Genomic DNA, 12,285 nt, shown 5'->3' with positions numbered 1-12,285 from the left:
CTAACTGTCTCATCCCTCATTCCGTTTCAGAGACGACGAAAGACAGATAGTGTGCTTAGACGTGGTGTATAAATTGTTGGCCAAGCTGAAGCCATGTGAGCTGCGGGAGCTTTTGCCGTCCATAACTGCATTTAGTTCTCACAATTTTCCTGTCTGCCGGGAACGTATGTACGATATTCTTATGTGGATCTATGACAATTACAGGTAATAGATCCATAGTTTCATATCTGGTATCTGCTGTACATTTATTTATCTTCATATTATTTTTACTGCTATTATTTAATACTTTTTAGTCAGGTTTTCACCCGTTGAAGCGTTGGGGTATGTTCCCACGATCAGTAACCGGCAGCGGTTTGGACGCAGCTCATGTCCGCACCGTCAAAAGCGCTGCCGGCTTTTGAACACAGGTGATTCCGCGTGTGTTCATTGAACCGTGCGGAATCACCGCGCCCTATACATTGCACTGGTGATATTTATCTTGCAGAGTCTCGCATCTACACAAGATAAATAGACATGCTGTGGTCTGGAAAGACGCGCCACATGTGCGTCTCCACATGGACACCGGAGGTGTCTGTACACGATTAATGCACATGGGATTTCTTGAAATCCCATCCACTATCCTGTTACATCTGGCCGCTGCGGTTTGGACTCTGCGGATGTATGCAGCGTCTAGCCCGCAGCGTATACAGACCATCGGAACATACCCTTATAGTATTCTATAATATTCAAATGTAAAAAAAGGACCTTATGGTTCAGAGAAAAAAATCTAATCTGATGCTAAACTAAAGTAGAAGACCTATTTTACAATATTTTACTCTGTCACCTTATTGGGGGACACAGAACCGTGGGTGTTATGCTGCTGTCCACTAGGAGGCGACACTATGCATAATCTGAAAAAGATTAACTTTGGCTCCTCCTCTGCAGTATACACCCCTGGACGGCGTCAGCCTTCTCCAGTTTTTGCTTAGTGTCGCAAGGAGGCACACCTAAGATTTTTTTCTCTTCCATTTTTTTCCTTAATTTTTTTCAACGGATTACAGATGAAGAAAAGCGGGTCTCCAGTGAGACCCCCGGCATGGCTCCCTCCTCGGTCCCCTATTAAGGGGTACCCGGTTGAGGTCGAGATGGCTCTTCCCCATGTCGCTTCTTCCCCAGTCCCTCGGGTACTGGTTCGAAGTTGAGGCCCCCCCCCTCCTTCCCCAGTTCCTTGGGCTCTGGGTTGAGGTCGAGGGTAGGTCGAAGCCCCCCTCCCTAATCCCCCTCTGGGGGCATTAGGTCGAGACACCGCAGGTAGGGCCTGTACCAGGCACCATTCGGCCACTTACATGTCCAGGGACCCCAGCCCAGCTGCGGGCTCCTGTTTGGACCGGGGGAGGTGCAGGCAGGCATGGCACTTGTCAGAGACAGGGCTCCCGGCACCCCTGTCTCTGCGGCAGCATCAGCTGCATTGCGCCTCAAAGGGACCCCCCACAGGGCCCAGGTGGCGCTCATGTCCCCACCGCTAGCCTACCGTTCAATCCGGGGGGTCTGGTTGGAATCCGACCCTCCCCCGGACAACCGCGCCGTCCTGGAGCCCTTCTGGGCATGAGCTATCAAATTTAGGCCGCGGCTTCGGCCTAGCCGAAGTCGCCGCCTTATTCCCGCCCCCCGGCCCGCCCCCCGGATGACGAAAAATGACACTACAGTGTCATAGAAGGGGCGGATCGAGACAGGAAGGGCGCGCTTTTACATAGCTCCGCGCGCCCTTTTCAGCTCTCCGCCCCCTTCCCCCTCCACCTCAGAATCCGGTGGCCATCTTGCTGCACCTGAAGAAACTGAAGGCAGCACAGCAGTCTCTGGGGGGCACAAGAGGATTTATCAGCGCTGGACCTAGGGGGAGCACCGGTGGGGTAAGATCACAGCTGGGTTCTTTGTACTCAGCTGTGAGTTTCTGTAACCTATAACGCTCCCCTACTCCTTTCCACTGCGTAGATACACCTGTAGGGCCTCTGCGAATAGGTACTATGTCGGGCTCAAAAAAGGACCAGGCAAGACTGCTTTTACGCAGTCTGCACAGCCTGCAAGGCCACTCTCCCCAGCGGCAGCACGTACCCGCACTGCTGGGACTGTACCCAAAAAACAGCAACGCTTCTGCGGCCGCTACTGCGCCGGAATGGGCGACTCAGATGTCGCAGTCTATAATAGTCTATAGATAACCTGACCTCCACATTACTGCAGGCTCTGCAGGGTCATGTCTCGACTATGAACGTTACCCAGCAAAGGGACGTCTGGTATCAGGAACAGGCCGCTTACGACAGTTCGAGACGTAAGCGGACCCACAGGTCGCGTTCATCTGCGTCCTCACATAGCAACTAGGTCGTCCCCCTCCAGGGAGAGACAGTGGCTACAGGTCACCGAGACCGTCCCCTGATAGAGAGAGACAATGTGGATCTCCACAACGATCCCAGACCACACAAGACTCAGAGGGCATATGTGACTCCAACTCAGATAACGAAACAAGGAACGCTCTGCTCCCTTGTCCCCCTAGCAATACTGCGCTAGTTGAGGATATAATCTCTTCCATCCTTCGGGTGCTAGACTTTTCTGATCCAACCCTTGAAGTACCAGAACACAAGATTTCCTTTGAAAGTGTTCAGAAACCATCTGAGGTCTTTCCTGATCACCCGGAATTTCAAATTAAAAAAAAAAAAAAAATACTTTTGTAAGCATTTTTCGCAGCCTGAGAAAACCCCAATCGCAAATACTTGAAAGCAAAGTACCCCTTCCCACAGAAGGACACTAAGGATTGGACAGATCCGCCTAAAGTGGATCCTCCAGTCTCTAGGCTGACAGCACAAACGCTTCTCTCGCTGCCTGACAGCTCAACCCTCAAGGACAAGGTGGTTCTCCGTACAGTGCCATCCTTCCTTCCGAAGGTTGTGTCCACCTTCCACCTCAATTAGAAAATCTCATTACCATCTCTTTGCCCGGTTCCCGTTCATAGAGTGGAGAAGGTTCTGCATACGCTAGACCTCGTCAGGGCATTGCGTATTTACGTGTCTAGGACTGCTCCCTTCCGGAAGTCTAATTCACTTTTCCTTCTTCCAGAAGGCGTTCGCGAGGGCCTACCGGCTTCCAACGCCACCCTTGCTAGGTGGATCAAGTCCACCATTCAAGAAGCTTACCGCCTTAACAATTCTACTCTTCCGGCCGGTATCACGGCTCACTCTACGCGGGCGGTAGGGGCCTCTTGGGCCATTCAGCATCAAGCCTCGGCACATCAAGTGTGTAAGGCAGCCACTTGGACTAGCCTGCACACATTTACAAAACACTACAGAGTGCATACCCAGTCCTCAGCGTATGCGAGCCTGGGTAGACGGGTCCTGCAGGTGGCAGTACCCCAAATTTAGAGAACTGTCAGTACAATATTCGTCCACTGCTTCCCACCCAGGGACTGCTTTGGGACGTCCCACGGTTCTGTGTCCCCCAATAAGGCGACAGAGTAAAGGAGATTTTTGTGTACTCACCGTAAAATCTCTTTCTCTTAGCCTTTAATTGGGGGACACAGCTCCCACCCTGTTGCCCTTGCGGGCTGTTGTTACGTTTGGGTTCTCATATTGTTTGAGCTCGTTTATAGTAGCCTTCTTACAGGCATGGTTATGTCTCTGGTATATTCCTCCTAATGCTTTTGCACAAAACTGGAGAAGGCTGACGCCGTCCAGGGGTGTATACTGCAGAGGAGGAGCCAAAGTTAATCTTTTTCAGATTATGCATAGTGTCGCCTCCTAGTGGACAGCAGTATAACACCCACGGTTCTGTGTCCCCCAATTAAAGGCTAAGAGAAAGAGATTTTACGGTGAGTACACAAAAATCTCCTTTTTGCAAACTATAGGATTTCTTTTATTGCGTTGCTTTTTGGTTTTGAGAGATTTTGACTGGTCTGTGAGATTTCCTTCCACTATGGAGGAGCCAGCTGTGACAAGGAGAAGCTGTTTCTGTACCTCTGAATCCGGCCGCATGCTAGAAGAGGGGGCGAGTCCTCAAAATGTTGCTAGTAGGGGAGTCCGCGCTGTGTGAGCTGCATCTCATATGGCCATGGACTTGCGGTATATTTATTTTGGTTCCTTTGGATTGTCTGAATTATGGCTGGTAAATACATGCCATCTACTGACATAGTACGGTTTGGCTGTGAATGAATAGAAATGATACATTTACAGAAAGGAGCTTTGGATCATGAGCAGTTTGGTGATTACTGCACATGGAGGAGACATACTGTGAATATGCCTTTTGGAGAGAGTGGAGATGGGCTATAACAAGGGTGCCCTTCCTTACATCTCTTACCTTTCTGTCAGTGATACATAGGAGAATCACCTGATAACAATGATCATGAAATGAAGACAATATATGAGTGGTGATTTCACCTACAAAAGCTGAAATCTCGCAGAAGTCAAAGTCTGGTAAGATTTGGTCTTCTCTCATGAGATCTGCTCACGTCATCTCCACTTTTAAAGAACAAAGCTTTTACCACTTAATTAAAGATGCATTTTATGACTTTTGGAAATTATATTCTGGGTATTTTAGAGAGATTTTTTTTTTTTTACATTTTGGTCAACTCCATGAGCTTATATTAGGCCCTCTTTCAACAACTGTGTGTTTCTTTAAATGAACAATCAGGGCAAAGAGGAAATTAGATGCTGGTGATACGAGAAAAAACCCACCAGATCCCCCAGACTGTGCTTTGCATCTCAACCACTCACTAAGAAAACACAGCATCCATAATTTCTATATCTAAGTATCATTAGTGGGAATGCTGTATTTTCTAGGTTTAGCAATGCAGTTTATGCAATTTGTATATTGAATGTGTTTCAGGGATCTGGAGAGCCAGTCTGATAGTGATTCACAGGATATTTTTACTATGGCTAAAGAGGTATTGCTTGAAGGTCTCGTGGATGAAAATGCAGAGCTACAGTAAGTGTTAATTTTACTTTTACCCTTTTTCTAAAACCCCTTTTCACATCTGGACATTTTATGTAATTTAATTCAACGTGTTAACTGTCAAAATAAGACAAATGATTCAGCCATTTATGGCATACCTAGAAGACTGAAAAGACAAGGGCCGTGGGTGTCGTCACTGGAGAGGTGGATGAGCCCATTTGCAAGTCAATTTTTGGAACTCTCAAATAAATGAATGGAAGCTACATTTTGCAACGCTATAATATGTAAATGTTGAATATATGAAATTAGAATTGCATTACTGCTCTAGACAGTAAGGTAAAAAAAATGAAGGCACTTGACGCATAAATTGCCTATTCATTTGTGCTCGACGGTCAGCGTCAAGGCGTAGCTGTAAAGCTGCAGAGTGCAGCTTTAATTTGTTGGTTAAATATAGAGTGTATCTCTTAGGCCTCTTTCACACTTCAGTTTTTTACAATCAGTCACAATCCGCCAGGTTTTGAAAAAAACGGATCCGCAATTTTCTTTTGAGGATCCGTTTTTTTCCCCATTGACTTCCATTATTGGCGGATTGTGACGGATTGCCGTCCGTTGCATCCGTTTTTTTTGTGGATCCGCCAAAAGTTCCTGTCCGTTACCATCCTCAAAGATTTCAAAACGGAGCTTGCAACGTTTTTTTCTGTGGCGGATCCTCCAGACACTCATTTAACCCGAAATTCTTTCTGGGTGCCAGACAAAAAAAATGTCTCTGTCTCTCTCTCTCTCTCTCTCTCTCTCTCTCTCAACTGAAGTGTGAAAGAGGCCTTAGCTTCCACCTGTTCACATTTGTCTTTTTGTTTTGGAAATGACGGTCAGTCTTTTCATATTTCTAATACGTGCCTTCTGACTGGGCCACTACATCCATCAGCCCATTGTGGTTTTAAATAGAGCTTTATCCTATCTGCCAATATGATTGTCGGCTTTTAGCCTCTGAGAGGTATTCTGCTAGGTCAGGGTCTATATTAGAGGTTAAGACCCAACAAACATGTACGCCTTAACATTGGCTGTTGGGCACACATGAATTGGCCAGTTTAAGCGCTAATTACATTCATTTTTTAACTTATTTCCTACAGCAGTATTGCAATTCCAATTTCGTGTATTCATTGTTTTCAGAGTGCAGCTTTAATTTATTAGTTGCATATAGAGTGGCTCTCTTAGCTTGCACCTGTTCACTTTTGTATTTCTGTTTGGAAGTGATGGGCAGTCTTTTGATATTTATGCAAATAAATTGACAGAGCTGCACATGCGCACTTCTCCATTCCAGACATTGCATAACAGGGCCCTTTCTTGATTTTTGACCTGCACCTAACTTTTATTGGTATTTCTTGTGTATATGCAATAAATGCCCAAGATGAGAAAGTCCCTTTAAGTAACTTTGCGAATACAGTTGTGTTAAATTGTTTATTCGCTCTTGATTTTCTACTTTTTTGCATGATTGTCACAATTAAATGTTTCAGATCACCAAACAAATTTAAATATTAGACAAAGATAACACAATCAGAAAATACAATGTTTAAATGAAGTTCTCTATTATTAAGGGAAAAAGAAATCCAAACCTACAGGGCCCTGTGTGAAAAAGTGATTGCTCCCCCTATTTAAAGCATAAATTAAGTCTGGTTTATCACATCTTTGGGAAGCTGAGTTCAAATTCCCTAGCCACACACTGGCTTGATTACTGCCACACCTGTTGTCAATCAAGAAATCACTTAAATAGGACCTGCCTGACAAAGATGTAGACCAATGGAGCCTCAAAAGCAAGACATCATGTCGCAATCCAAAGAAATTCTGGAACAAATGAAAAACAATGTATTTATGAGCTTTCAGTCTGGAAAAGGTTATAAATGCATTTCTAAACCATTGGGACTCCAGCGAACCACAGTAAGAGCCATTATCCACAAATGGCGAAAACATGGAACAGTGGTGAACCTTCCCAGGAGTGGCCGGCTGCCCAAAATTACCCCAAGAGCGCAGCTACGGCTCATCTAAGCGGTCACAAAAGAAAGCACAACAATATCCAAAGAACTGCAGGTCTCACATCATTTAAGGTCAGTGTTAATGACTCCACCATAAGAAAGAGACTGGACAAAAATGGCCTGCATGGCAGAGTTCCAAAAAGAAAACTACTGCTCAGCAATAAGAACATAAAGGCTCTTCTCAGTTTTGCCAGAAAACATCTTGATGATCCCCAAGACTTTTGGGATAATACTTTGTGGACTGATGAGACAAGAGTTAAGCTTTTTGGAAGGTGTATGTCCCATTACATCTGGCGTTGAAGTAACACAGCATTTCAGAAAAGGAGCATCATACCAGCAGTAAAATATGGTGGTGGAAGTGTGATGATCAGGGGTTGTTTTCCTGCTTTATAACTTGGAAGACTTTATGTGGTAAATGGAACCATGAATTCTGCTGTCTACCAAAAAATCCTGAGGCTGTGTGCGGAAACGCTTAAAAACGCTAACAAAACGCATTCCCATGCAATCCTATGGGATTCTGCAGTTGCTGTGCCAATGCTGCGGATTTTTCCGCTGCGGAATTGCTTAGCGGTAAAATCCGCAGCATGCCCATTAATTCTGCGGAATCGCGGCGATTCCGCCACCATAGAATTACATTGAAATGCTCACTTTACGCATGTGGCTATGCCCACCATGTGTAAAGTGAGGGCTCCATGTGCGGATGGTACCCAGGGTCTGGAGGAGAGGAGACTCTCCTTCATGCCCTGGGTACCATATTCCTGTAAAAAATAGAATTAAAATAAAAATAGGGATATACTTACCCTCTATCGACCCCCGGAGTCCTCTCGGCCCTCATTGGCGCTGCCAGCAACTTCCGTTCCCAGGGATGCATTGCGCGAATGACCTCTGATGACCTAGCAGTCACGCTTGTGTTTTGCGGGAAAGCGCATTCAAATTCCGCATGTGTTTTACCCGTGGCGGGGAGTTGCGGAAATGCTGCGGACAATTCCGCAGCATTTCTGCAACGTGGGAACATAGCCTGAAGGAGCATACCCGGCCATCTGTTCAGGAGCTCAAGCTCATGCGCATTTGGTTTATGCAGCAGGACAATGAACCAAAACACACCAGAAGTCCACCTTTGAATGGCTTAAGAAAAGCAAAATTAGGATTTTGGAGTGGCCTAGTCAAAGTCCTGACCTTCATCCGATTGAGAAACTGTGGTATGACCTTAAAAGGTATGACCCTCCAATGTAGCTAAATTGCAACAATTCTGCAAAGTTGAGTTTGTCATAATTCCTCCAGAGCGTTGTTGAAGACTCATTGCCAGTTATCTCAAAGGCTTGATTGCAGTTGTTGCTGCTATGGGTGGCCTAACCAGTTATTAGATTTAGGAGGCAATCACTTTTATACACAGGGCCCTGTAGGTTTGGATTTTTTTTCCTTTAATAATAAAGAACATAATTTAAAAACTGCATATTGTGTTTACTTGTGCTATCTTTGTCTATCATTTATGTTTGTTTGGGGATCTGGAACATTGAAGTGTGACAGACCTGTAAAAGAATAGGAAATCAGGAAGGGGGGCTGAAACACTTTTTCACACAACTGTACATGGCTGGAATGCTTGGAGATTTTACTTCTGAAAGAATTAAAATTGAAAATGCAGCAGTTGCACAATTGCAGGCTGTAATTCTACAATGGTGTTATCTAAGCAATGCAAAGAGTTCACAAAACTGGTAATTTTTCTATGTTCATTATGTTGTTGCACAGTGGGTAGCACTGTGTTATGAGAGCACTGTATTATAGTTTTTCACATTCCATAGATTGATTACTTAATGCAGTGATGGCGAACCATTTGGAGACTGAGTGCCCAAACTGCAACCCAGAACCCACTTATTTATAACAAAGTACCAACATGGTAATTTAATCTGAATAATTAGGTTTTTGTCCCTCATCCTGGTATAATGTCCCCATGCTTCTATATTGTATTCCATTCTTGTATAATGTCCCCCATCCTGATATATTGCACTTTATGCTGGTATAATGTCCCCCATGCTGGTACAGTGTACCCAATGTCTGTTGTTCTTCTCAAACACATTTTAAAAAGATAACCAAGAACTCTAAAACGCACTGGCGCTCACTGAATCGCCTTGGGTGTGAAGCTTCTGAGTGCGGCAGGCTCTGTGTGCTAGCCTGTCAAACACATGGGTAGGGAAATCAAATAGTAATCACTACCGAGCTACTGAAAACGGAAGCATACAACCGATATCACACCAAAGTGACTAGAAAAATGCTGGTAAAAATATTAACAGGTACTGAGACACGGATAAATTAAACACAATTACCGTATTTTGCGGATTATAAGACGCACCCTAAATTTTGAGGAGTAAAATAGGGAAAAAACTTTTTTTTTTTAATAAAATGGTGGTGCTTCTTATAATCCATGCGTCTTATTTCTTACCTGGGGTGGTGGCTGCTGGTGGAGGCAAGAGTGGAGCATTGCTGCAGGCTGGGATGAGGGGGTGTTCGGATGTGCGGTTCGGTGCTGTGGGGGCTCTGCTGACATCTTGTGAAAGCCCAGAGCCCCCCACAGTTTCATGATTTCCTATAAGGTGGACTGGATTCCGGGAAAATGGCTGCCTGCCGGGGGCGACACAGGCGCAGATGGAGATCTCGGCACCAAGATCTCAACTTTCTCTGTGTTCTCCTGACCGCTCCTCGTATGACTCCTCCTGCACTCAGTTTGCTCTGTGTCGGACATCATATTCGTCCCTATTTGCCTATATGATGCAGGTTCCAAGACATGGTCGACTGAGAATTGGAGTCTGCCAAAAATAGGTGAATATGGTAAAAAATAATGTTTGTTAGAACACAAACTGACCCCATCTGCATCATTATAGTTAATGACAGCGTCAGCACATAAACCTGAATCCCGTTTTCCAGGGCTTCATATGTAAGCCCCAATCGGAGTCACTGATGAGAGGGTAAAACGCAATTTGAATATAGCTATCATGGAGTAATGCTTTTATCAAATTTCGCATAAATCAGTATCACAGGAAAATGTAAGAATGTTTGTAATATATCTTTATCAGAGAAATCTAGTTTCTTCCCCACTTATCATCCACTTCTTCCCGACTCTGCTTGTCATACAATCCTAGAAATAGTTCATATTTGCCTTACTCAGACAAGGAACTTTGACGCAGTTTGCCAGCTTCCGTATTAAGGCCTTAATATCAGCCAATACCTTACATATATTGATATGTTTTTTTGTGCACTTTTTACATTTCTTTCAGGGTGCAGTTGGGCCCAAATGGTTCTGTAAACTTGTGGCCTCTGTTCACACGGGATGCATTCTAGTTGGCACTGGGCAGCCCCCCTATATGGTGTTACTAAGAGGTTGTGACCCAGAAGCCCTGCATTCCCTGTGTGAACACTGCCACATGCGGATTATTTCTTCTGCACTGGTGTACCACACGGCCAATCCCTGATTGTAGGCTGACTGTTTCATTTGGTATTTATGCACCTGTGCAGCTGCCATTTTACTTGGGTCCGCTGCACTCTGTATTAGTGCAGATGCATTTAGGCCTGTCTGGTTTGTATCTAAATTTTTTGGAGGATTTTTTCCTCTTTTTGAGGTTTTCATGTTAGAGTAGGACTGGCAAGTGTAAGGAACTTCTTACTCAGACAAGACTGGAATGCCAGCTCACTGTGGTGTCATCTGTGACAGCTCTTTGTGAGGAAAAGCAGGATGTGGAAACAAGCAGAGGGACACAGAAAGAACATGTTGATCTTTCCAACAAGTAATTTTTCCTCACAGTAGAGCTTGATTCACATCCAGGAGTTGTGGGTCTAAAACCACAGGTCTGCAGTCATTATTAGTGACTGCAGACTTGTGAGTCCTCACCCGTGCACCGGGTGAGTGAGGATTCTCCGTTGCCTACGCTGGGAGAGTAGAGGTCGTGGCTGCAAATATGGGATTTGCATTCATGCAGAGACGTGATAACTAGACTATATCTGGCCCCGCTCAATGCAAGTGTATTGATCGAGGCCGGCTACAGTCTAGTCGGATAATCACATGACTGCCAGCACCGCAGATTGATTCACAAGTCAGAACATGCAGTGGGTCAGTAATGGTGTGGGGTGGCATTTCTTTGGAGGGCCGCACAGTGTTGGGCTGTGAGCACAACCCCTATCTGTGGATGTAGGGCACTCAGACCATCCTCATGGAGTCGGTTTCTAACCATTTGTGCAGACACATGCACATTTGTGGCCTGCTGGAGGTCATTTTGCAGGGCTCTGGCAGTGCTCCTCCTGTTCCTCCTTGCATAAAGACTGAGGTAGCGGTCCTTCTGCTGGGTTGTTGCCCTCCTACGGTCCCCTCCACATCTCCTGGTGTACTTGCCTGACTCCTGGTAGCGCCTCCAGACTCTGGACACTACGCTGACAGACACAGCAAACCTTCTTGCCACAGCTCGCATTGATGTGCCATCCTGGATGAGCTGCACTACCTGAGCCACTTGTGTGGGTTGTAGAGTCTGTTTCATGCTACCACGAGTGTGAAAGCACAACCAACATTCAGAAGTGACCAAAACATCATCCAGAAAGCATTGGTACTGAGATGTGGTCTGTGGTCCCCACCTGCAGAACCACTCCTTTATTGAGGGTGTCTTGATAATTGCCAATAATTTCCATCTGTTGTCTATTCCATTTGCACAACAGCATGTGAAATAGGAAGCAATACTGATTGACTATCAAAGTTAACAGTTTCATTTCACAGAAGTTTGATTTACTTGGAGTTATATTCTGTTTAAGTGTTCCCTTTATTTTTTTGAGCAGTGTATGTATACCTTTCATTACAGACTTATTGTCAGGAATTTCTGGAGTGATGAAACACGGTTGCCAACTGGCACAATAGATCGAATGGTCGCTGTCCTGTCTTCCTTATACTCCACCAAGATTGAAAAGGACTTTCTAAGCCTGGCCACAAATCTGCTTTTAGAAATGACAAGTAAAAGCCCAGATTACGTCAGACAAATTTTTGAGCATCCACTTTCCGAGTGCGTGTTTCAGGTAACATATTACATTGTACCATTAGGTTTATAAATGTCATCCATCCCATGTCTACGCGTGTTACTAAAGATTTATCAATGTACTTATCCTCTCCTTTAGGATTATACTGTGGATTCCAACTGGCGCTACCGCAGTACTATCCTCACCCCTATGTTTGTGGAGACTCAAGCTTCTCAAGGTTCTTACAGGTCAAGGACACAAAGTTTTCCAGAAGGGCGGGAAGCAGAGGGAGGCCAACTAAGAGCAACACAGCAGCACTATCAGTTCACGCCGACACAGAACATGGGTATGCTGG

The 12,285-nt window shown here is 45.1% G+C and overlaps 1 protein-coding gene across 2 annotated transcripts in view; it reads left to right on the top strand.

Moving 5' to 3' along the window:
• The window catches only part of PRKDC (protein kinase, DNA-activated, catalytic subunit), a 503,687-nt gene that overhangs the window by 313,781 nt on the left and 177,621 nt on the right, over positions 1 to 12,285 (top strand). For both annotated transcript variants that reach the window (XM_073583775.1, XM_073583776.1), the window contains exons 55-58: positions 31 to 204; positions 4,849 to 4,947; positions 11,780 to 11,990; positions 12,090 to 12,276. In XM_073583775.1, the coding sequence (XP_073439876.1) occupies positions 31 to 204; positions 4,849 to 4,947; positions 11,780 to 11,990; positions 12,090 to 12,276 (671 nt within the window). The remainder of the gene's footprint in view (positions 1 to 30; positions 205 to 4,848; positions 4,948 to 11,779; positions 11,991 to 12,089; positions 12,277 to 12,285) is intronic.

The sequence above is a fragment of the Dendrobates tinctorius genome, unplaced genomic scaffold, assembly GCF_039654945.1.
Source record: "Dendrobates tinctorius isolate UK_male_01 unplaced genomic scaffold, ASM3965494v1 ptg000081l, whole genome shotgun sequence".
NCBI lineage: Eukaryota > Metazoa > Chordata > Amphibia > Anura > Dendrobatidae > Dendrobates > Dendrobates tinctorius.
Note: the sequence above shows the minus strand (reverse complement) of the source record. Positions and strands in the feature narration are given on the sequence as shown.